Source organism: Plecotus auritus (genome assembly GCF_963455305.1).
Source record: "Plecotus auritus genome assembly, chromosome: 7".
NCBI lineage: Eukaryota > Metazoa > Chordata > Mammalia > Chiroptera > Vespertilionidae > Plecotus > Plecotus auritus.
Genome location: NC_137774.1, coordinates 15,569,125 through 15,594,449, shown reverse-complemented (window position 1 = coordinate 15,594,449; position 25,325 = coordinate 15,569,125). Strand labels below are relative to the sequence as shown.

Genomic DNA, 25,325 nt, shown 5'->3' with positions numbered 1-25,325 from the left:
ATCTCAGGCACCGCAGTTTGTGCACCTGTAGAATAGTACCTCCCTTATAAGTCTGTGGTGACAAAGTACACACACACAAAAGCTTAGCACAAAACCAGGCATAGCAATAAATGGTCATTAGTATTGCTACAGAAAAAAAAAATGAAAGAAAATTTATGTGGCCAGCACAATGCTAGGTACTGTGGGGACTACAAATAATCAAACAAACAGGACAAGAGATGAGAAAACCTGGGTCCTAGGACCAGCTCCATCCCTGTGTGCTGTTGGATGAGTCATTTCCCCTTTGGACCTTAGTGTCCTTTTCTGGGAAACAGAACTTCTATTCTCTAAGGTCCCTTTCAGTTCTGACACTCGTGAATTCCCACTTAGATGTGATGGCAGATGTGATCACATCCAGCATAGTACTAGGCTTCCATGTTTAAGCTGGACCTTCATGCTTTCTGGATGCTTTAAGGTCCAGGACTGTCAATAGGCTTTTTACAATATGCTGAAGATCCCGAAGAGAATTTATTTCAGGGAAAAACAATTCATGTGCCCAAGGCACAAAGCAAAGGCGTGTCTTTGAGGACTAAGTTATGCGAGTTGAACTCAGGATACCTGAACTTGGCCCAGGTCTCCCTGTGTGAGTGACACTGTGCAAGTCCCTTCCTCTCTCTGGGCCTTTTGTCTCTTTACCTGTAGCATGAGATGGTTGGACTAGATTTCCTTCCTTCCAGCTAGAGACAGTTCTGATGGTACCATGGATGCAGTTGAAAAGGAAGGATGGCAAAACTGTTCCTCCTCCCCCTCTTTTCTTCCCTTCCTTTCTTCCTCCTTTCCCTCTGGGCATAGGGCAGAAGGAACCTAGTTCCATGCCAGCATCCAGCACAGAATCACGCCTGACTGAGATTCTGGAGGAAGAGCAACTGACAGGTTCCTAGGCAAGCCTTCACCCCTCTGGGCTTCATTTCCCTCATCTGTAAAATGGTATGATTGGATGGATGACTTCTGAGGATTTTTCTAGCTCTGATAGCTAACAATTCTAGAGTTGTGGCTAAAAAGAGAAAGAAAAAATAAGGAGGGCCCGATCGGAGACAGAGCCTCAGTCATTCCTCACTTGAGAGCCTCACTTGTCCCTTGACACTTTCATTCCCTTCCCAGGCCTCCTAGCTCCCGCCTTCCTGGGGGGGATTGGGAGAAGGCCACTGTCTCTACACTCAGCAATGGCCAAGCCTGGGGAAAACCAGCTCCTAGAACAAGCTGTGAATGAAGACTATTCTGAATGCAGTTATCATCATTTTTCATGGTGCCTTAAAAAAAAAAAAAAAAAAAAAGGAGAGAGCAGAGAAGAGCTACAGTCCCCTGGTCTATAGTCCCACATCAGCCAAGAGCTCGCACAGCAGCCACAGGATAGCAGGTGACCAGAAGGCCTGGGACAGAGGTGGGACTTTAGGACAAGGCTTCTCATCCTTGGACATGGAGTGGCCCACATGGAGCCTTCTTACCCCTCTAACAGCAAAAAGAGAAGGAGGTCCAGGGGGATGACTGAAAAGGGAACCTGTTCTCTTCCCCACCTTCCTACTGGAACCTGGAGCTGAGGCCCAAGATTCCTTGAACTGTATGTGGTCCCTGGCTGCCTGCTGAGAAGCCAAGGCCACACGAACACAACAGTGCAAGGACAGCTATGGCCAGTCACATCCCACATGTCTACAGGCTCCTCCAGAGTGTCGTCTCTGCGCAGGACATGCATGTCAGGGAGGGGACAGAAGGTATAAATGTGCCTGCCCTCTGGGAGCTTATGATCCTTTAGAAACAACAGAGTCCCAAGAAGCAGGGTTGAGCAGTGGGGAAGGAAGGAGCCTGGGAGACATAGGCCAGCTCTGCCTATAGAAGCTCAGACAAGTCATTTGCCTTCTCTAAGACTCAGTGTTTCCTCTATGATTGGAGGGTTGGACTGTGTGATTCTGGAAGGTCCTCTTGTCCCTAAGGTCATGAGATAATAGAGGGCAAGAAGCAGTGTACTTACATGATATATGGAGGGGCGTGGACTGCAGCCACACAAAAACTGGCCCAATTGCCTTTCTTCCCTGGGTGCAGCACCCAGATGAGGTCTCTCTAGGTTTGAGAGGTTTCCCCAAATAGACAGAGATAGTCATGTCCTCTTTCTCCTGGGAACTCTTTGAGGACCCAGGACATCCCGAAAGGAAGTCCTTGATTCACGTGTCTAAGAGGCACATTCCATCATCCTCAAGCAGTAGGGTCTCTGGCACATCCATGAGGACACTTCCTGCCCAGTGGACAGAGCAGCAGACAGCAGACTTTCATTTCATCCTCCCAACCCCACAAGGTACACATTATTATTCTTATTATTATCCCCAGTTGTAAGATGAAGGACCTGAGGTGCAGGAGCATTAAGGAACTGGCCAAAAGCTACAAATCCAGTAAGTGAAGATGCAGAGATCTGACCCAGGTTATGGGAGCCCAGAGCCTGTTTAGTTTAACCACTGGATTTCTTTTTTTCTTTTTTTTTTTTTAATATATATTTTATTAATTTTTTACAGAGAGGAAGAGAGAGGAGAGGGATAGAGAGCTAGAAACATCGATGAGAGAGAAACATCGATCAGCTGCCTCCTGCACACCTCCTACTGGGGATGTGCCCACAACCAAGGTACGTGCCCTTGACCGGAATCGAACCTGGGACCTTTCAGTCCGCAGGCCGACGCTCTATCCACTGAGCCAAACTGGTTTCGGCTAACCACTGGATTTCAACCCAATGAGAGAGTAAAGACCTTGACCTGGATTGATGCTCTGATACTTAGCTGTGAACTTGGAAATGTACTTAATCTCTTAGAATCTATTTCCTCACCTATAACAATGGACAATGACATCCTCCTCGGTGGGTTGCTGGGGCATGCCATGGAGTACCTGTGTGAAGGGCTACCATAGCACGGGAAAGTGTAAGCCCCACCCTTACGCCCAGCCTTGGTCTTACCACTCCTTGGTTCTGAACCAGCTGAAGTGGTACTGACCACTTTCATTCCAAGCAAGATACTCACCTTCCGCACTAGAAAGGATCGCAACCCCCACCCTTCTCGCCTGCACTTTCCAGCTCCTGAGCGCCCCACCTCCTTCTCCCGGGCTCTGTAGAATTGCCCTGGGAGTAGGTAAGCCCAGATGGCCATCCCCAAGTCTGTTTCCCAGCCACAGGGATGCGGCAAGAGCAAGGACTCCACTAGGGTTGCCAGAATTAGCAAATAAAAACACAGGATGCTCAGTTAACTTTGAGTTTCAGATAAATAATAATTGTCTAGAGTTCTTATATTAAGAATCCATGCTCTAGCCGGCTTGGCTCAGTGGATAGAGCGTCAGCCTGTGGACTGAAGGGTCCCAGGTTCGATTCCGGCCAAGGGCACATGCCTGGGTTGCGGGCTCCATCCCCAGTAGGGGGTGTGCAGGAGGCAGCCAATCAATGATTCTCTCTCATCATTGATGTTTCTATCTATCTCTCCTTCTCCCTTCCTCTCTGAAATCAATAAAGAAATATATTTTTTTTAAAAAAGAATTCATGACTTTTTTTTTTGAAGTGAACATATCAAGATTTTATTGTCATATAATAAAACAAAATATGAGGCTTAGAACTGGATCGATTGACCCTTTCTCTTCTTATCTCCTTCCAGTTCAAAATGCTTGCATCTCTTAATAGCAGCATTCTCTTAGATCTGCAGTTAGGCTCAACGCATTCAAGCCTCAGCACAATCTTCTTTGTAGTTTTAGCCTTTTTTTCGGAAAATTGGCTTAGTCTACCACCATAGCCGCTCTGCCTCCTGTCATAACGCCGCTTTCCCTGCGCACACAGAGAAGCCTTGGCCTTCTTGTACTGGGTTGCTTTGTGGGGTTGGTGCTTGCCACACTTCTTACAGAAAGTTTGGCGGGTTTTAGGAACGTTCACCATCTTTGCGAGCGCTATCAGCAGGGAAAGCAAGAATTCATGACTTTTTAAACTTTATTACTTATTTTATACTTATATTAAATATTACTCCTTATCTGAATTTCAAATTTAAGTGGGTGTCTGCCATCCCGACTACTCAAAACTCTGAGGATAGGTTAGAAGACTGACCTTAATGGTAGACAGCCCAGCAAATGACTTTTGTTAAGAGCTTTTAGATAACTTTAGATATAATTTAGATGACATAAAATTTACCAATTTTGGATGAACAAGTCAACATTTTTTATTAAATTTACCAAGTTGTACAACCATCACATAATCCAGTTTTAAAACATTTCATCACCCCAGTATAATACCCATTTACAGTTAATCCTCATTACCACAATGGCTTTTTAAAACATTTAATAAATTAATTACTTTTTCTGCTATCAAAAATCACAAACTTTTAATGTAGAAATTCTGGGGGAGATCTGAAAAGTACAAAGAAGAAAATAAAATTACTTCTAAATCCATAATTCAATGAGAACAATCCTATCTAATAAAGAGGGAATATGCTAATTGGCCCTCACGCAATTGCAAACATGGCGGTGCCCACAGCCAATAAGGAGGGAATATGCTAATTGACTCCCCTGGCCTCAAAGATGGTGGCACCCACAGCCACAAGATGGCAGCGCCCAGTCCCCTCAGCCCCACTGGGGTGGCAGGCATGCTTGGCAAGGCCAGACCCGCCCCCAGGCGGGCCTGGCCACTCCGAGCACCTGCCTCTGGAGTCCCCCAGTCCCCTCAGCCCCCCAGCCACCCAGGGCCGCCCGAGGCTCAGGTAACCAGGGCCAGCCAAGGCTTGCGCTGCCAGCAGTGGCAGCAGCAGAGGTGTGATGGGGCATTGCCTTCCCCTGATCACTGGGTCGCCTTCCGCCCCTGAGGGCTCCCAAACTGTGAGAGAGAGCAGGCCAAGCTGAGGGACCCCCCCCCCCCCCGCTCCAGTGCATTAATTTTCATGCACTGGGCCTCTAGTTATTAATAATTGGGTGAATACTTTTCTAATCTTTTTTTTCCATGCTCATATTTTTTTCCAAGAAAAACTGTATCATACTGGAAAAAATATTGTACAATCTAATTTTTTATGAAAATATTCCCATGGTATTGAATCTTCTTCCACATCAGTTTCTTTTGTTGCCCTGTATTCCATTGTGCTGTTCTCCTACAGTTTCTCTATTCAGTCCCCTTTCGATGGATATTTGGATTGTTTCCAATTTTTTACCATTTTAAATAATGCTGTGATGCACATTCTTGTAGCTAAACTGCTGCATATGTCAATTATTATTTTCTTAGGATAAATCCTTAGAAGTGGAGCTGTTTTAGCTAAGAGTTCACACATTTTTTAAGGCTTTTGAAGATATTTTTACTTGATTTTATTATTTTTTTCATTAGTTTTTTTAAAAAGATTTTTTACTGATTTTTAAAGAGAGGAAGGGAGAGAGTGAGAGAGAGAGAGAAATCGATGTGAGAGCGAAGAATCAATTAGCTGAACTAGCAACCTTTTGGTGCACAGGACTATGCCCAACCAACTTAGCCACACCCACCAGGGATATTTTTATTGATTTTAGAGAGAGAGAAACATCAGTTTGTTGTTCCACTTATTTATGCATTCATTGGTTGATTCTTGTATGCGCCCTGACCAGGGTTTGAACCTGAAATCCTGGACCATGGGGAGGACACCCCAACAACTAAGCCACCCAGCCAGGGTTGGTGATAACCTTTTTCAGACCTAGTAAGGGACACCACCATAGGACCCAAATGTCCAAGTCAGAATCCTCAACTAAGGTTCAGTCCAAGAGAAGAAGGCTGATTGATGGGGAGTAGTGGGGTACAGGTTGTGGGGAGCAGGTGAAGGAGAGCAGAGGAGAGAAGTTACCAGGTTCTGAAGATTATCAGGTACTGGGGAGACACTGTGTGGGACTTCCCTGAAAAAACATAGTATTATTCTTGCCCTCTCCAAATCCCTTCCTCACCACCAGCCACAGGTGCTCCAGGCAGCAGCTTCAGCAACTCCTTCCCTGCTGCCCCCATGTTTGTCTTGATGCTCCTCCAAGCAAGCTGGATGCCAGCTCCGAAGATCCAGCCAGCTGCACCCAGCTCTGAGCCCCGCCCACACCACAGCCCTGAGTAGGTCAGCCTGACTTCCAAAGGCAGAGCATGGCACCCCACCAGGGGCTCAGCCTCCCCGCCTCTCCTCCCCACCCCCAGCTTTGGAGGAAGACCAATTCAGGGATGCTTAGGGCGGTGGGGGTTGGATTGGGGGGTATAGATCTTGAGATGACTCACACGCCACCGCCACCGGAGGGGAGAAAGGGGCTGGGCGGTGAATGGATTGCAAGCCAGAGGGAGGGGTTGAGGGGATGAGCTTTGGTGCCTTGATTCGCTCGCGTCAGTTTCTTCAACATCTGCAGTGCGTGGGGTTGAGCGATCCCACTGGGGGGTTGGAGGGGAGCGCTGGGCGGCTCACTGACGTTTGCTTCCCGCCTGCTGGGTCGCCGGAGCAGTTCATGAATGACTCACTTCATTGTCAGGCTGATTCACTGCTCGCCTGGGGACTTGGGAAGGAGGGAGGCGGATGGGCCCCTCTGTACATCTCACGCGCACACACGTGCGTTCGCGGGCGGGGCTCCAGCGGGTCCGTTGATCTGCTGGGGTCAGGACACGTTAGATGGGTTTCCCTGTGAAGAGGAAGGAGGATGCACACCACTGGCCTGTGGAGAACAAGTTTGAGGTTTCTGTCTAGAGTCTTACCTGTGACGATTTCCATTCAAATTAATTAAAATTAAATACAATTAAAACTTTGTTCTTCAGTTGCTCTAGCCACGTTTCCAGAGATCAATAGTTACATGTGGCTAGTGGCTGCTCTATTGAACAGTGCAAACAGAAAATATTTCCATAAACACAGAGAGTTCTACCCCACCGCACTGGTCTATGAAGCCTTCATACACACAAAGCCACCAGCCCTTCCCCACCTCCATACACTCAGATCCCCACCCTCATAGGCAGCACACAACACACATTTTATTCCGCACACATTTTACACACTCGCTCAACATGCGTCACCCACCAACACAACCACGCAAGACTCTCAGCGTGTGTACAGCCACGCCAGTGTATGCCACTTTCCATACCAAGGTGAATGTCAATAGAAACACATAAAGACATCCATCAGCACACTGACTGGCATACAACCGTACATGTGATAAAAGTCCAAATTAGGACAAAATGCACTGGCAAGTATGCTGAAATAGAGAAACTCAAAGCATGTGGTTCCCATAACAAATCTCAGCACATGTTCGCAAACTCAAGTAGGGGGAAGGAACCTACATTGTTGAGCCCTTGCCAACATGCCATGGAGTTGGCCATTTCAGTGCCTTAATTTATCTAATCGCAGAGCAAGCCTGTGAGGAAGAGGTATTATTCCATTTTCATAGATGAGACAACTAAGGTTCAGAGAGAGAAAGTAACTTACTCAAAGTTACACAGCCAGTTAGCAACAGGGTCAAATAGGAACCAAGATTTGTCAGGCTCCATAGCCAATGAAAAATGCCGTGTACACACACACACACACACACACACGCACACACACACGCACACACACCAGGTCTGTTCTCCTTTGTGCCTAAGGAGGTGAAGCTCCTCACCCAGCAACTGCAGACATTTGCGTAAGTGAGTATGGAGTTGCCCAGGCTCATTCTCACTCTCTCCTGACAAATGGCATTAAGTCATTCAACAAATGCTTGTTGAGTGTCTTCCATGTGCCAGGTCCTGTGCCAAGTGTGGTTCACGAAATGAAAAGCCATCATTGTTGCCCTGTAGGGATTCGAAGTCCAGCCAGGAGGTGTGAAGGGAATCTGAAGAAAATACAGGGCATACAAGAAACCAAGCCAACCTGGAGCTAAGCCCCAAGTGCAGGGAACCAAGGAGAAGGACACCTGGGTCTGCCCGGGGCACTTAAGGAAGGCTTCTTAGCAGAGGCAGCCTGGGACCTAGGGCATGAAAAATAAGTGGGGTGATGAGGGGTTGATAGTGACTGTGAGGTTGGTTGAAGGCAAGATAGGGCAGTGAAGCAGATGCCAGGGCATTGTAGACCCTGGGGATCTTATATGTCACCTCTGGTGACAGGGAGGGATTGAAGAATTTTTATTTTTTCCATTGATTTTTAGAGAGAGTGGAAGGGAGGGGCAGAGACACACAGAGAGAAACAGCAATGTGAGAGACACAGTAGTTGCCTCCCACACATACCCCGACTGGGGCAGGGATCAAGCCTGCAACTGAGGTACGTGCCCTTGATCGGAATCGAATCTGAGACCCTTCAGTCTGTGGGCCAACACTCTATCCACTCAGCCAAACTGGCTAGAGCTGAAGAATTTTTTTTTTAAATATATATATATATATATTTTTAAATATATTTTATTGATATTTTACGGAGAGGAAGGCAGAGGAATAGAGAGCTAGAAACATCGATGAGAGAGAAACATCGATCAGCTGCCTCCTGCACACCCCCTACTGGGGATGTGCCCGCAACCAAGGTACATGCCCTTGACCGGAATCGAACCCGGGACCCTTCAGTCCGCAGGCCGACGCTCTATCCACTGAGCCAAACCGGTTTCGGCTAGAGCTGAAGAATTTTTAAAAATACTTTTATATGTTTTTGTTAACTGATTTCTGAGAGAGGAAGGGAATAGGAGAGAGAGGGAGGGAGGGAGAGAGAGAGAGACATCGATTTGTTGTTCCTCTTATTTATGCATTCGTTGGTTGCCTCTTGTATGTGCCCCGACTGGGGACTGAACCTGAAACCTTGGTATTAGGACAATGCTCTAACCAACTGAGCTATCCCACCAATTTTTAAATCACAGCCAACCTCCATATTGTGTCCTGTCAGGTCCTCCCCAAAATGTCCTAGGACCTAGGTCCACGTTTTCCATTTGCTCCAGCCACTGCCCCCATCCTCCTCTAGGTTCTAACAGGAAGTGGCGGCAACAGATGCTAAGTGTATTTAACTGAGAAAGGTGATGGAGGAAAAAGCATAGGATTTCCAAGCAGAAGATATACCACTGCATGGCTGTGTGATCCTGAGAGAATCCCTTCCCACTCTGGGCCTCATTTTCCTAATCTTTAAAGTAATACCTGCCCCTCACTCTGTACAGGATGTTTGTGACCACAAAATGAGCCATTGGTTAAAATTGGAAGCTGCAGAGTATGGTGTGGATAGGAGTTATCATTATTCCTCTTGGCCTTTGGGGCTCTGTGATCTCCTGTCAACCTGAGCTGAGCGAGGTCAGAGTCACAGGGAGCCCTATAACTGGGTCTCCGGGACTATCCACAGTGGTGCAGGATGAGTTTTACCTGGATTCCTGTGAGGAGAGGAGGCCTGTAAATGGGAGGGTTGGGATTTTGTTCCCCAGATCAGAAGCACAGAGGCCTTGAGAAGATAGCTAACTTGGACGAAAATTAGGAGTCCAGGTTCCCTTTCCCAATGCCATTCTGGCCTCCATTCTGACATATGACAAGAAAACTGGTCCACATGAAGCTATGATAGAAGCCATAGGCCATCAGAGGGGAGGCCAGGCCAGACAACCCTAGGAAAGATTCAGGACTGGCTCAGATCAGATGGTTAAGAACTCAAGTCAGAGACCTTCCTCCTGCCTTTGAATCCTCAACACTATGCAGCCCTAGCTGTCATTCTGACTAGCCCTGTGATGACAAGCATAAGAGAAACTGAGGTCGGAATAAGGGTCATTAACCACAGCAGGCTTTATGACAGAAGCTGGCCTTCTCAGCTCACTAGGCCCCTGTCCATCTCTCTGCACAAATCTCCTGGGCTCTTTTGGATCTGTGTCTCCCTGACTGGTGTGTGAACTTGAGGTCACAAGCAGTCATTCTTTTCTCTATCCCCAGGATCAAGCATGGTGCTCAATACATAGTAGCCATTGTGTCCTTCAATAACTCTATTGTGTATTGTGCTAAGTGCTGGGGATATAAACTTGAACAAGCCAGACAAGGTCCCTGCCTTCAGGGACCTCATATTCTAGTGAGAAGTACACATAATAGAGATGTAAACCATGATAATTATAAATTATGAAAAGTGCTGAGAAGGAAATAGTGATGGGGTGGGGTGGGGAGGGATGCTACGTGAGAGAATAGATGACAGGGAAGATCTGAAATCTCAGCTGAAACACCGAAGGATGGAAAGAGCCAGACCGAGAACATCTTTACTTAATAAATGTGTTGCAAAGATAGATAGATGGATGGAAAGATGAACAGACAAACGAACGGGGTGGCTTCTGGTGTGAATGAGTCATGCTCAAGTACCCACTCCCTAGTGTGCTTAACACAATAGAGGAGGATGGGCAGGATTGGGCATAATGCACCCAAATTGCCAACCTTGCTCTCATCAGAACGCTTATTGAAACCAGCCGACCCAGACCGAGTGGCCGCTGGAGGGCGACCGAGAGCCCATCAGTTTCCCTTTAAGGCCGGGGCGGAAGACTGGCGGATGTAGTGTCTTTGTGTCGGCGGGATAAAATAGGCCCGCCCCTTTAAGAGGGCGGAGACGCTGGAGTGGCGGCGGCTTCGAATGCGACCTAGGGCTCGGGCCCTCACCCTCCCGGCGACCCAGTCTTGGTACCGGCCCGGGTCGCAGGGACCTCTCCGATCTCGCCCCAGAGATACTGTCACCCGGACTCCGACCCTCCTGCCCCGGGCCAAGTCCGAGGCCCCGGCGACCACTTGAATTGGGGCCTATCCGGCTAACCCTTTGGCGGAAGCGCACCCGCCGTCGCCATGGTAATGCCGTGCCTCGGGGCGCCTGGCCTCTGGGTCTGGGGCCCAACAGCTGTCTTTCAGGCTCCAGCCCCTCTACTGAGCGAGCTGCAGGGCCGGTGTAGGGTTTGGGTGAGAATTAGGTGGGGTCGGGAAACCTGGGTTTGGCATGGACGCGCCCGGAGACCCTGGGAAGGCTCTCTCTCCACCCACCTCCCTCTGGGCCTCAGTTTCCCTCCTGTGGCCTTCCATCTCTTCTTGGCGAACTCCTGTTCATCCTTCCCGATGCGCTCAAATGTCACGCCTCCTGAGCCTGACCCTCTTCCCACAACCCGTCCACTCTGATCCTTGGACACTTGGGGGCAGGTACAGCCCTTGGCTCTGAGTCCCTAGCTATAGCTCTTGCTGCTGGAGCATCTGGGGTTGGGCACAGCCCTTTGCTCTGAGTTTGACACCCATCTCAGAGCTGGCCACTGCAGCCCTGCTGCCTAGAAAGAAGGAACTGTGGACTGGGGCATCCCACCTTCCTGGGACCCTGGCCTTTGGACATGGGATTAGATAGAAGGAAACCACTGGCTTGGCTTTCAGGAAAAAAAGGTCCATCTGCTAGGCATGTTTGGATTCACGGTTGTGTCTTATGTGTGACAAAGGTTGCTCAGGCCAGACCTTTGGGATGTTGCAAAATCCTCATGCCCATGTGTGCAGTGCTGAGTCTAAAGAATGACCCATGCTTCCTTTGGCAGCCTTTCCTTGGCCTCTTCCCCTTCCAAGATTAATGCAGATGGACCCAAGTGGGTTGTTTTATGGAGAAAGGATTTGAAATTATCTAAGTCTCTAAGTAAATCCCATCTCTTCTCATCCCTTATTCCTCCCCCAACACTAGCAAAACAAACAAACCAAAAACAGTACACCTGATGGTCTTGTTAGAATTGGGAAGAAGCAGAGTGAGAACAGAATGTACTTGCAAATAGTATTTCTCCTCCAACCTCAATTGCTTTGTTTTCCTTTCAGGCATGCAGTTTGCAGAAGCTATTTGCTGTGGAAGAGGAGTTTGAAGATGAGGTAAGGAAATGTTGAACAGAGGAGGTCTTAAGATGTAAATACCCAGTGACATATGTAGTACTTTCAACAATAAAGATTAAAAAAAAAAAAAAGATGTAGACACCAGGCTCAGAACATTTTGAAGCAACCTGCCGCCCCCCACACCCCTGTCTCCTTTTACTTGATACATACATTGATTTTTGTCTGTGAAAGATGAAGAATAATGAGAAATGTAAACAACTTATTTAACTGTCTTAGAAATAAATAAAAAGCCAGAGAGACGAGCTCCCTGATTGTCATACCTTTAAGTTATAAGGGCCCTTGCCTGGAAGCTGTGTCTGTAGATTATTTGATTTGCCTTCTTCTTTTTTTTTTTTTTCTTTTTCAATCCTCATCAAAGGACATGCTTTTCTGTTGATTTTAGAGAAAGAGGAAGGAAGAGGGAGAGAGAGAGAGGAACATCAATCAGTTGCCTCCCATTCACTACCGGACTGACTATTGAACCCGAAACCTGGGTATGTGCCCTGACTGGGAATCCAACCCAGTGCAAACCTTCGGTGCACAGGACAACGCTCCAGCCAACTGAGTCATATGGCCAGGGCTGATTCATCTTCTTGATGACATGCTTGAAGCGGGAAGAAAGTTTATGGAGAGCCAGACACAGCACAGCTATTGGACGGCAGGAGGCCTGGTGTCACCAACTGGTCTTCATTCTCTGGCCTTCCATTTTCTCTTCTGCAACATGCGAGGCATTCTGCCTCACGTGTTCTTTCCATCCCTCTCTCCTCAGAAGATGAGGGATTAGACTAGATCTGAAGCTGGCACATTAGAATCACCCCTGTTGAGGGCCTGTTACACACCAATTAAATCAATTTCCTGGGATGGACCCAGGCAAGGGCATTTCTAACCTCCGGGTGCAGCCAGAGACTACTGAACTAGTGATCTCCATAGCCCTCTTCCCACTCAGATCCAAAGGATATAGTTTCATTTGGGAGGCCCAAAATTTCTATCTCAAATCCTTTTCACAAAGAAGTAGGACTCAAGTGAGTAAAGTCCAGAAAGGTAAATTAACCTGCTTAAGAATAAAGCACCAACAGCCAGGATGAGGTCTTGGCCCCTGACTCAAGTCTTAACATACATGGAAGTTACTAAACAACGTTTACAGAATAAAATTATTCTATTTTATTAATGGCAAGCTATTCAAACCTACTTATCTCAGCACTTTGCTTTAAAAACCACATTTAGAATTTGTCCAGATGCCAAATTTGTGCTGAGTATGATAGTGCATGCTGCATCAGGGACCTTTCTGGCAGTCCAACACCAGACTCTCGTTCCTCGGAGGCTTTTGGAGCATGAGGTTTGAAGGGGAAAAATAATCTTTGTCGGACCTCGTAAAAAGCAGTCCATCCTGGCTAGTGTGGCTTAGTGGATTGAGCCTTCTCATGCACCAAGAGGTCACTGGTTCAATTCCTGCTCAGGGCACATGCCTGGGTTTTGGGCTAGATCCCCAGTTGGGAGTGTGCAGGAGGCAAACAATCGATGTTTCTCTCTCTCTTTCTCCCTCTCTCTCTCTAAAAAAAAAAAAAAAAAAAATTTTTTTAAAAGATCATTCATTGAGGCCCTAAGACATAGTGACAAGGGCACATATAGGTTCTAGTTGTGGTTCTGTGAAGTTGCTTAGCCCCTCTGAGTCTTAGTTTCTGCATCCAAAAACCAGGAATAATAACAGTACCTATTCATAGGGCCCATGTGAATTCATTGAGAAAATTCTGGTAAAATATTTACATGGTACCTGACACCTAGTGAGGTTTCAAATGTTAGATGTTTTTATTATCACTTGGGGACTTGACAGTTATTTTTACAAATAATTCAAAACTTCCAGCTTTGTCAAGAAGATGCGTCCTTGTCTTTGTCTTTTAGCTTTAGAGATGTGTGATTACAGGCTGAAAAGGTGGCTGTTAAATTGACCCTTTTGAGTCTTACTGGGTGATGGTAGGACTGCTAGGCCAGTAGTGAAATTAAGAGTGAAGAACTCTGACAACTCAGGTTTCTGATCCATGACCAGATCCTTTTCCCCTTCCCAAGGCAGATAACATCACATCTGAAAGTGAGGTCTTCCTGGGAAAAGAGATCCATCAACCCCCGAGGTCATCAGTATTTTACTGCTACAATAATTCTAATGTTATTAATATTATTGTTAAATCCCAAGGTAGTGGTGTTGGAGTGTGCTACTCTCCTGATAATACACAAAGCAGGAAAAAACCTTTCTCTAGCCCAGACAATCCAGTGTGGCAGCAGGGGGTGGGGGCGGTGGGGACCTTCCTGTCAGTTAAATCAGCAGTTCTGACTCAAAAACACCCTCGGAACAGGTCTGTTGCTCTTGAAGATGTCAATCTCACCTTGCTTCCCAACTGGAACCCATACTTAATTTAACTTGCCTGTAAAGCTATATTTAACTGCTGCCTATTAGGTCTCTCTGGCTTACTGAAGGCGGTGTGTATGTGTGTGTGTGTGGGGGGGGAGGTAAGGACAAGCAGCGTGACCAGCTGGACACATCCCTGTTTCACAGGCTGGATAGCAGAAAGCTAGACTCCTTGTGACCTTGGGGGATTTGTTTGACTCGGTGGTGCCCAAGTATATTTACTTCTCCTGCTGCTCCGCCAACTGCCACCACTGCCCACCCCCACTTCCCAACCCCCACTCAAGACTGAATAAAGAGAGTAAGGCTACCTGAAGCCTTAGCCTGTGAGTGTTTCTGGTAGAAGCCTGGAGGTAGTGCGCTCATGGGCAAGATGAAGCGTGGTGAGAGACTCCACCATTGCCTTTCATGCTTTGGTTTCTTGCTTTTGTGTATCTGCACATATATACACACCATGTGCCTGAAACAGTAAAAGCAGAGTGTTTCTTGATTTCTCACTGTCTCTGCTTCTTCATAGGATTTCTTGTCGGCTGTGGAAGATGCAGAGAACCAATTTGCTGGCTCAGGGCCTATGAATGCTGGGTGCCTCAGACCTGTCTCTTCCAGGCCACAAGACACTGTGCAGGCACGGTCTTCTGGGCAGCTGCCATCATGCCCTCCTGCTTCCTCAGAGGCTGTGGACCTACCAGCCCTGGGACTCTGCCTTCCTACCTCCAGCAGGGTTCCGGCTTCCACAGGAACAGCCCTCCTGAGGCCTGTCTCCGCTTCCAGCAACTGGACTAGCAATCAGAGAAGAGTGACACTGACAGAAGTGCTCAAAGAACCAGCGAGACCACAGTCCTCGGCCTCACACCCCCTGCTTTCCTTTGAGAGCAAACAGCAGGTGATAGGTGGCTTTGAGGGACCTGAGCAAGATGAATTTGATGAGGTCCTAGCAAGCATAGAACTGGAAGGGCCTGGCATGGAGCTGGAACTTGGAGTTAACAGTGAGGCAACAGGAATCCTGCCCACTGGGCAGCAGGAAGACTCAACATTGACTAAAAAGGCTCGGGTAGCTGATCTGAGCAGATCTTGCCAAAAGGGCCCCATGCCTGCCACCCACATAACTGGTATCACATCACCTCAGGGTCAGCCTCCAGATCCTGTCGTCTACTGTAGGACTCCACAGCCCCACTTGAGGACTGGTGCCGTGGGTAACCTGCCTATCCCAACTGCCTCAACACTTCCCGCTCAGCAAACCCACTGGGAAGTCTGCCCTAAAGCTTCTCCAGTTCGAGGACCCCAGCCTCTCCAGGCTATTGGGAGGCCTGTTCAGAGCAGCCCTCAAAATCGTGTCCCCAGTCAGCCATTCCAATCTCCAAATGCCCACTTAAGTGGCAAACCTAATTTTCCACGAACTCTCAACTCAAGCTGTTCTACTCTCTCAAGGACTGGCTCTGGATTTTTCCCTCGGGGGCCCTTACAACCCCGAGCTCCACTGTCTTCAATTGAGTCTCCTGTCAACACCCCCAAGGGTCCCCAAGCAGCTCTGCAGACACCCATAGTCACCAGCCACCTGGTACAGTTGGTCACTGCTGCCAACCGGACACCCCAGCAGCCCTCGCGCACTACCACCCGAGCCAAAACACGCCGCTTCCCTGGCCCAGCAGGGATCCTGCCTCACCAAGTGAGTGACAGCTTCTCTCTGGCTGAAGTCAGAGCCATCCAGGATGTTGGGGGGAAGGAGAGCAAAGGAAAAAGCAGAGCTGCAGCACTGTCTAGTCCCAGAATACCTTCACTTCTGGGGGAGGGAGGGGGGAGGGCATGGGGGGGGCCTTCAAATCTGTGGCAGAATCAAAAGAAGTGGGAAGGAAGAATTGAATGCTTGATAAACCACACTTGATAGGGGTGCATAAGGCTCTGAGAACTTCACAATTTTCTTTTTTAAAATATTTTTGTTGATTTCGAAGAGGAAGGGAGAGGGAGAGATAGAAACATCAATGATGAGAGAGAATCATTGATTGCCTCCTGCATGCCCCACACTGGGGATCAAGTTCACAGCCCCGCATATGCCCTGACCAGGAATTGAGCCGTGACCTCCTGGTTAATAGGTGGGCCACTGAGCCACGCCAGCTGGGTGAGAACTTCACAATTTTCATCCGTTTGTTGAGTAACTACTGTTTGCTAGCACTGAGAAAGGAATATTCCCTCACTTACATTTGCTAAGTTGGGCAATGTGCTTGGAACTCAAAATACAGATTAAAATAGCAATGGTTCCTGTCCTGAGGAGCTTCTTAAGAAAGAAATGCAAACAAACAATTATACATAAAATGCACAGTGTGAGTAGAGGTCCTTCTCTGGGTGCTAAGAGAGACTGGGTTCCTTGGCTTTCTGAGTGGGCTTTGGGTGGACAGTAGTTAACGGGTGTGTCAGAAGGCTGGGCTCTAGAGGACATTTCAGTGGGAAGACAGGAAGAGCATGTGCAAAGGTCCAGAGGCATGAGAGCAGGATGCTCTCGGGAAGCCATGGAACAGTTCATTGTGACTGGCGTGTGGGATCCACGTGGGGAAGCTGGGGCTGTGCTGAGAGTTTGGATTTCAGCAGTGGTGCGGGGATAGGATCCATCAGACTAGTCTTGAATCAGATCCTAGACCTTTAGGATCTGGTCTGGTCATGGTAGGTACACCCCTTTCCTAGCATTTTAAAGGCGTTTGAAACAGTTTCTACCTGTTAGTTTCTCTTTCCTAGCACTTTAAGAGAAATCCAAGGAGGCCATATACATTCCTCCTGGGTTGGATCTCTGTAGGGAAGGACTAGGTCCCTGAGAAGGGAGTTGGGGAAAGCTGTCCTTTTGCATATCACAGGCCTCTCTATTCAGGTCACTGCCCCCTTCAGGAAGCTCTGGGTTTTGCTCCTGGGTCAGCTCCATCTTCCTCACATTCCCAAAACTATCCCCAAAGCGTCTTTTTTGAGCTGCCAATGAGGCTCCTGAGACTTTGTTAGGAGAGATGTAATATGTGTTAATTGTCCCTGATAGTTTCCTGAACTCATTATGTAACCCAGACAAGAAGCTCCACTTGTAAATAACAGCTGCTGAGCTTGCTTTCACCTTCTTCTCTCTCCTCTTGTAGTACAGCGGGAAAAACCTGGAGGAGATCATGGTTTCCATGCCCCATACTCCGACTCATGGTGCTCTGGCTAAATTCCGGACAGAGGTAACTAATTCTGTGCAAATGTTAACTTCTTGGGCATCATTTAAGAGTGAGGGACATCCCTGCACCTTTGAGGAGTTGAGAATCAGAGTTGATGCTGCGAGTTCTGTCCCCTAGAGTCACACACGAAAGGGGAGTTGGGAAAGGCAGTTTGGGGAGGTGGCAATTTTACTGGCACAAGATGAAGCCTATCCTGATGCCAACCGGGTAATAACTGCTGCCATGAGCCAGCTTTCTTTCCCATCTAAGAAAGAAAGGCCCAGCTAACTCCATCTTTTCTCGGGAGAAGCATGGAATAAGTGTTAGGAAATTGTACCTCAGGAACCCTTATCAGGTTTCTGAGAATTAAGTTGAGAAGGATCTGCCTTCATCTTGCCTCCAGCGGGTTCCCTTTTGGCAGGTGAGACTCAGCCTCCCTCCTCCCTGGCATTTTGGTTGGCCTGCTCTGCCCTCAGACTCACTTTTGCTTCTGATTCTCTATGGTAGTTTTTCTCTTTGCTGCAGCTCCACAGATCAACCAGCCCATTTCAGATCCAAAGCAATAAATACTCATCTGAATCAAAGCATTTTTTGATTACGAAGGCTAATTGTTAAAGCCAGAGGCATCCCAAATAAAATATGCTAGGGCGCTCTGCAAGCCTATAAATGTATGTGGGGGTTCTCTAGCCCTGAGACTTTTCAAGTCTAATACAAGAGACAAGCATGGATAGGCCTTTTGCTTCAATGTAATTAAAATCAGGACCTGATTTAATGTAAAAGAAAAGGAAGAGTGCCTCTGCTATTGCTTCTAAGTATGATATTGTGATATACAACAAGATTTCACATACCATTATCTGACCTTGGAGATATGTAAAAGAAGACACTGTGGCCACCATGCTACAGGGAACTCGCCCTTTCTCTTCCACCCCTTCATCCTGTCTCAACTGAGGTCTGAAGCACGGTAGACCCATTCATGCAGGCTCCCCCTCTGCTTTGTGGTGCCAGGTTGTTAGTAGTTCCCAGACATCAGTGGAAGAGGATTTCGGGCGAGGGCCCTGGCTGACCATGAAATCTGCTCTGGGCCTGGATGAGAGAGACCCCACCTGCTTCCTCTGTACCTACAGCATCGTCATGGTGCTGCGGAAGGTAAGGTCCTGGGTGCTGAGACACGAAAGGAAGACCGTTTTTGTCTTTTTCACCAACCTTCTGCCCTGCTCCACCTTACGGAGGGGCTTCTGTTTGCTCCTCTTACCCCAGGCCTTTTTCTGAATGGCAGCATGAAGTCCCTTAGTTGTTATCTTTCATTCACCTACCTTTCCACTATCATCACAGTATTGGGCACAAGCAGAAGGAGAGAGTGCATTAGGGGCATGTCTCTGCACAGTCAGGCCCTGGATGGCGGCGGGGGGGGGCGGGGGGGGCGGGGGGGGCGGGTAAGCACACTGCTCCCCAGAGGTCAAGGGTCACATGCAGACACATGTTAGTACATGTGCTAACATATCTTTGCCCATGGCCTACCATGATAGAGCTCTACATAAATACATAGATATGAAAAAAGGAGGTGGGGACAGAAATGAAGGTCTGCCAGAGGGAGATGGAATGAGCCCTTTAAACTGCTTCTTTGCCCTCCACAAGGGAAGATCATCACCACATTCTGTCCCCTCCCCCCGCCACCCTCCAGTTTGCCCTGGCACACTTGGGAATCTTACAACTGTTACGTGGCTGGCTCAGCAAATGCCTCTCCTTGCAACCAGGCAGCCCTGAAGCAGCTTCCCAGGAACAAGGTCCCCAACATGGCAGTGATGATCAAGTCCCTGACTCGGAGCACGATGGACGCCAGTGTGGTTTTCAAGGACCCCACGGGTGAGGAGTCAGGTTCTGGGAGTGTCTCCATTTGTAGATGAGAAAATTGAAATAGTGAGCAGCCCACTTCCCAGCCAGGGCCCAACCCATCTCTGTGCTGCCCTTGACCCTGAGACTGATGGGCCATGTATTTGCAGGAGAGATGCAGGGCACGGTGCATAGGTTGCTGCTTGAGACACGCCAGAATGAGCTGAAGCCTGGCTCAGTGCTGCTGCTAAAGCAGGTATGGGGAGCTGTTCTCCACCCCTGCTGCCTTGGGGAGGCTCCCTCAAGCTGTCTGTGTGGCTCTCTCCCCGCCCAGAACCTAGGCAAGGAGTTGTTGGGCTGGTGCTGACCCTGGCTTACTGGAGCGGAGTAAAGACACAACCCCATTCTTTGGGGGTGGATGGGATGGGGTTTGTGCTGTTGGGGGAGGAGGGTGTGGTAAGTGGTTCTACTCTGACCTCAGGGCTGGGGCAGGATGATTTGTGTGATCCTGGTGCAAAGACTAACTACCAAGGGAGAAACAAGTGGGACAGGTGGCTATCTGGCAGCATCTAGTGCTTCATCAGGGCACTGACCTTCCTCTTCCTTGACTCCAGATTGGAGTGTTTTCTCCTTCGCTCCGAAACCACTACCTCAATGTGACGCCCAACAACCTGGTCCATATTTATAGCCCAGATTCTGGGGATGGGAACTTCCTCAGGTCATCTCAGCCCTTCCCCAAGGTAAGAAGAGTGGGATGGAATGGGGACTGATAGAGCCACTTTCTGCGTGGGTCTTCTGACTTCTTCCCTTCCTCCACCCTGAGCTAAAGAGATGCCTTTAGGGACAGGGCCATCTCTTCCTGTCCCAGGTTCAGCTGCCTGCCAGATGGCACAGTAACAGGACCTAGAAGAATAGCTGGCTTCTTAGTGATACCTGAGAGACTAATGGCAGACTTGAACATTGGAGAGGCTGGAGTCACTTGAGAACTTACAAGCTGAGGGTCCATGGGCGGGTGGGCGGGCGGGCGGGCAGCGGCGGGGGGAAGTGACTGAGGGACAGATCTACTATAGGTGGCAGTGCAGACCCTTTGCTAAGTGTGGGGATACCCACACAGAAGTCAGGTGGGGACACCCCTTTGGGAACTGAGGGAGACTGGGCTTCCAGACAGCTCTACTCCAGGGTGTGAGTACAGAGCCTGGCCTTGATTGGCACACAGCATCTCCTCTGTGGCCACTCCCATCCTTCCTGGGATCCTGGGCTGGTGTCATGGCCTGGCCTAGGGGTCAGGAGACCTGGGTCATGTCCCCACTCTGCTGGTAATTTGTAATGTGACCTTGGCAAGTCCTATCTTCTCCCCTGGTGTTGCTTCATCTGTAAAACAAGTGCGTTAGAATCAGTGGCTTCTAGTCACACCCTTAGTTCTAACTTGTAACTTCCATTTCCCTCATCTTTCTGTTTAACCTTCCACCTCATTTCAAAAAAATTTTTATTTTTCTTTTAAATGTAAAGTCATCCATACTCATTGAAAAAAATTGGAATGGTACAGAATAAAGCAAAACATGAAATTTAACCTCTCCACTCCCATTCCCCAGAGCTAACCATGGTTAATGACTTAGTTACAAGTTTTAATTACCTGTCCATATATTAGCTAGTTTGGGGGTTAACAGCTAATTCTTAATCCCAGGCTAACTGCTCAACATATTTCTGAATGACCCCTTTACTTTCTGCTCCAGTTATATAGATTCCCTAAAATATCAGATGAAAATAGAATTAGGAAAGAAAATCAGCCAGAAAGGTTTTTGGTTTCTGTTTTGTGTTTTTAATTATCTGCCGTTTTGGTCGCCTGGTGTTTCAGCATGGGCATGGGTGACCGGCCCTTGCCACACTCCTTCGTCCCGTCTTTCCTAAGCCCCCACCTATTCCTTTGAGGTTGTCTGCATGGAGATATACTAACCAGAGGGTTTCAGGGGCACGGGCATTGGTAACCAGATCCTGTGTCCCCAGGATCCAGGGAGCTTCCATGGCAGCTTCCAGCATGAGACTGCAAAGCCTGGGAAAGACCTCAGAGCAGCACAGAATCCGGAGGCCGGGGCATTCCCACAAGAAGTACTCCCAGAAGCAGGTAAGACAGTCAGCCTGCCCGGGAGCAGAAGAAATTCTCCTATTCCTCTTGAATTGCTCAGCCAGATTCTTCTGGCTGCATCTTGTTCCTCCCATTAATCTTTGGATCTGATGGAATCTTACAGAAATCAGATGTGGTGCCTACTCTGGCAAACCTGGAGGCCACAAAATAATTAACAGTGTGATAGGGGCCACATACAGCAAATAGAGTGTTACCCACTGGTCACCCCCCATTTCCAGGCCATGTACTGTTAGCCACAAGGAGGAGGTGGACTGGCACCATCCTTGTGCCACCCTTGAGTCTTCTGTGGGCTGATGGCCAGACCACAGAGGCAGGTTTCCCCATCCTGACTAAGCTTAGTCAGTGCTGAGGAGTCACACATGCATGTGGTTAGGGTGGGACCAGGATACAGATCTGAGAGGTCCAAACACAGATGTCTTAGTGGAAGACCAGCTTGCTCCTTAGGAGGCAGCATCACCCAGGTGAAGCCAGCACAGTCCAGATCTGGTCCTTAGCTTTTTTATTCCATAAATTTAACCCTGTCTGTCCCCAAAATTCATGGGATTCTGGGTAGGTATCTCCACATTCACCAAATTCACAGTAGACCAATGGATAAAACACAAAGCCCATTTATTTATAGCCTATGAAAAAGTATTCCTTACACGGGAAACTTCTCTGGAAACTTGCACTCTATCCTTGTAAGTCAGCTTGATGACAGACCAAGCCACTATCAGAAGGTTTCTGGTGGTCATGGAATAAGAGTGAGGAGGTTGCCTGTAGAATATTGCAGCTGGTATCACATCTCCACTCTAAGGGCAAACCTGCCAAGCAGGCAGCTGCTAGTGGTGGCTGGCCAAGCTCGGAGACACAAATACTAATTCTTACTCTGATTCCCAGTTTCCTGACTATTCATTTCTCTTCATTTAACATAGTGTTCCTTCAAATAGTCATAATGTGGCTAGTGAGGGGCAACTTTTTTGTTATAATCAAATTCCAGTCCTGGTTCTCTGAGAACAATGCTTGTCACCTTAATTAAAGTTTAAGTGCCCAAACTGGCTCTGTCCTTCTAGCAGCAGTATTTATCGTGTGCTCTGTGCCAGACTGGGAGCTGGGCTCTGCCGGTGTAGCTTCCAGTCTGACTTACTCCTACGGCTGCCTGATCCCGTCCAGGAAGCAGGAGTTTCTATTGAAAGCTGTGACTATGGCATCAGATGGAGCCTAAGTATGCACACCCTGAGCAAGCAGTTTGACCTCTTTAAACCCTGTCCTTTCAGGTAAAGGGGATTATAACAGGAACTGCCACGTGATGCCCTGTGAAGGGTACTGTGAGATGTGAATGAAGTGATGAGTGTAACATATGGGACCCTGTGCCTAGCACAGAGCAAGCACTAAGTGTTAGCTGCTATTACTAACCATCATAGGAGCAACAGCGATTATGAGGTCAGCTCAGTTTCCAAATTCTCATTCACAAGCACCCCACCTGAGGACTAGTCAAGAACAGTTACTTTTACTCCCTACCTCCACAAAGGCACTTTGGGGGACGGGATAATATTATCTCCACTCTTCAGAAGAGAAGCCAGTTGAATGAACTGTGATTCTGAACACAGCTGATGGCTTTTCCCAGCCTTGTTCCTCCCTCTGTCCAGTAAGAAGGCTGCACCAGGAGACCTCGGAAGCCTTTCCGATCAGGCATTGTGCCTCTGGATGGAAGTAGAGGAACCAGCCCGGGCTGGGTAACTCAGTTGGTTAGAGAGTCATCCTGATATGCCAAAGTTGCGGGTTCGGTCCCTGGTCAGAGCATATACAAGAATCAACCTATGAATGCATAAATAAGTGAAACAACAAATCAATATTTCTCTCTCTTTCTCTCTCTCTTCCTACCCTTCTCTCTCTCCCTCCCTCTCTCTCTCTCTCTCTCTCTAGTTAATAAATAAATTTTTTAAAAAAAAGAGGAACCACTGAGGCCCAAGGGGAGCCTTTTTCTCAGCAGAATGGGGGTCTGGGGAACAGAGGGAAGATGGAAGTCAGGCTGCTTAGGCCTATTGGCCCAGACACCACTGCCCAGGGAGAGCCACCTCCTAACTGTGCTGCCAGGTCCAGGCCCTCCTAAATGGCAAGAACCTTGGACTTGTCAGTCTTCTCATCCTCTCCACCCCCCCTGCAGATGACCTGGATGGACTCCTGAGTGAGCTCCCTGAGGACTTCTTCTGTGGAACCAGCACTTGGGACTGCCCGAAGGCAGGGCACCCACCATGAGCAGGCAGCCTCTGAGCATCAGGCAAGGCTCTGGTTGTGTCTGATCATGCCCAAGGGGAGGAAGACCAGCATGAAAGGAGATTGGCAAAGCTCGGGACGTCTGTGGTTGCTCCCACCCTGGATGCCTTCCCTAAGAACACCCTTGTCCCTTGGAATCTGCACTGTCGTCACTTTGGGTCTTCATTGGCATACCAGAACTCGGCCCAAGACTGGCTCTCCTGCCCTGCTGTCTTCCAGGCCCTGGGCGCATCGTCGTTCTCCTGCCAACAGGGAAGGTGTGTCGCCCTCCCACCTCATCTTGACTTTGCAGGATGTTGGACCTGCTTGGTCCCTTTACCCGTTAGTCTCTGTACAGCTGAGGAGCCGAGAGGAGCCACACCACAGGAGTGGAGATCTGTGCCTGTGGACAGGGAAGGAACACACTCAGACTTCCCTCTGCTTAGTCTCTGGAGGCCTATAGCTGCCCAGCTTACCTGTGTCCAAGGTTCACAGGTGCGGGGGAAGGGTGTGGCTACGGTATCTTGTTCTGAAATAAAGCAGCTGCCTGCTTCACCTGCCTCTCTCCCTTCCATCCTCACTGCTCCTTGCCCTGTTCCCTCTGCCAGTGGTACTTTGACCAAGCAGAGCTAGGCTACTCGTTTTTTCTCTCTTTTTTTAAAAAATTTTTTCTTTTAGACAGTTTTAGATTTATAGAATCATTGCAAAGATATTACAGGGAGTTCCCAAATTACCCCACACCCAGTTTCCCGTATTATTATCATCAGACATTAGTATGGTAGCTTTGTCACATAGAACCAGTACTGATATATTATTATTAACTGAACTCCATACTGTATTCAGATTTACTCAATTTTCTCCTGATGTCCTGACTCTGTTCCAGGATCCCACATTACGTTTAGTCATCATGTCTCTTTAGGCCCGGGGTGGGGAACTTCTCGCCCTGAGGCCCTCGAAATCATTTGGTCTGGCCCTGCCAAAGCATTAGGGGTGAGTTAATTAAATGTTTGACCAAACATAGGCTAATTTTTTAAAAATATTTTTTTATTGATTTCAGAGAGGAAGGGAGAGGGAGAGAGAGAGAGAGAGAAACATCAATGATTAGAGCAAATCATTGATTGGCTGCCTCCTGCACGCCCCATACTGGGGATGGAGCCCACAATCCTGGGCATGTGCCCTTGAGTGGAATCGAACCTGGGACCCTTTGGTCCGCATGCTGACACTCTGTCCACTGAGCCAAACCAGCGAGGGCCATACACTAATTTTTTTTTAATATATTTTATTGATTGTTTACAGAGAGGAAGGGAGAGGGATAGAGAGTTAGAAACATCGATGAGAGAGAAACATCGATCAGCTGCCTCCTGCACACCTCCTACTGGGGATGTGCCTGCAACCAAGGTACATGCCCTTGACCGGAATCGAACCTGGGACCCTTCAGTCCGCAGGCCGACGCTCTATCCACTGAGCCAAACGGGTTAGGGCCATAGGCTAATTTTTAAGTTGATAATTTTGTATGGCTCGGGAATGATGTGATAAATATCCAAATGGCCCTTGGCAGAAGAAAGGCTCCCTCCCCCTGCTTTAGGCTCTTCTTGGCTGTGGCTGTGTCTTAGACTTTCCTTGTTTTATGGCCTTGACAGCTTTGAGGAGAGCGGCTCAGGCATGTTACAGGGTGTCCCTCTACAGGAATTTGCCTGATGTTTTTTTCATGATTAGACTGGGGTTATATGTTTTTGGAGGAAGACCACAGGGGTAATGTGC

At 48.3% G+C, this 25,325-nt stretch overlaps 1 protein-coding gene and 1 pseudogene across 2 annotated transcripts; one reads left to right on the top strand and one right to left on the bottom strand.

The window, feature by feature from the left end:
* Positions 1 to 3,611: 3,611 nt before the first annotated feature.
* Positions 3,612 to 3,931, bottom strand: LOC308254136 (large ribosomal subunit protein eL42-like; annotated as a pseudogene). The gene has a single exon. The product of its transcript is annotated as a large ribosomal subunit protein eL42-like (transcript).
* Positions 3,932 to 10,750: 6,819 nt separating this feature from the next.
* Positions 10,751 to 23,567, top strand: HROB (homologous recombination factor with OB-fold; the record flags this gene model as incomplete). Its single annotated transcript, XM_080681550.1, has 10 exons — positions 10,751 to 10,786; positions 11,741 to 11,791; positions 14,707 to 15,855; positions 17,300 to 17,383; positions 18,365 to 18,505; positions 19,114 to 19,222; positions 19,360 to 19,445; positions 19,804 to 19,929; positions 21,194 to 21,311; positions 23,476 to 23,567. 10 exons carry the CDS (start codon positions 10,751 to 10,753, stop codon positions 23,565 to 23,567), a joined length of 1,992 nt encoding a protein of 663 aa, XP_080537676.1.
* Between the last annotated feature and the right edge of the window lie 1,758 nt (positions 23,568 to 25,325).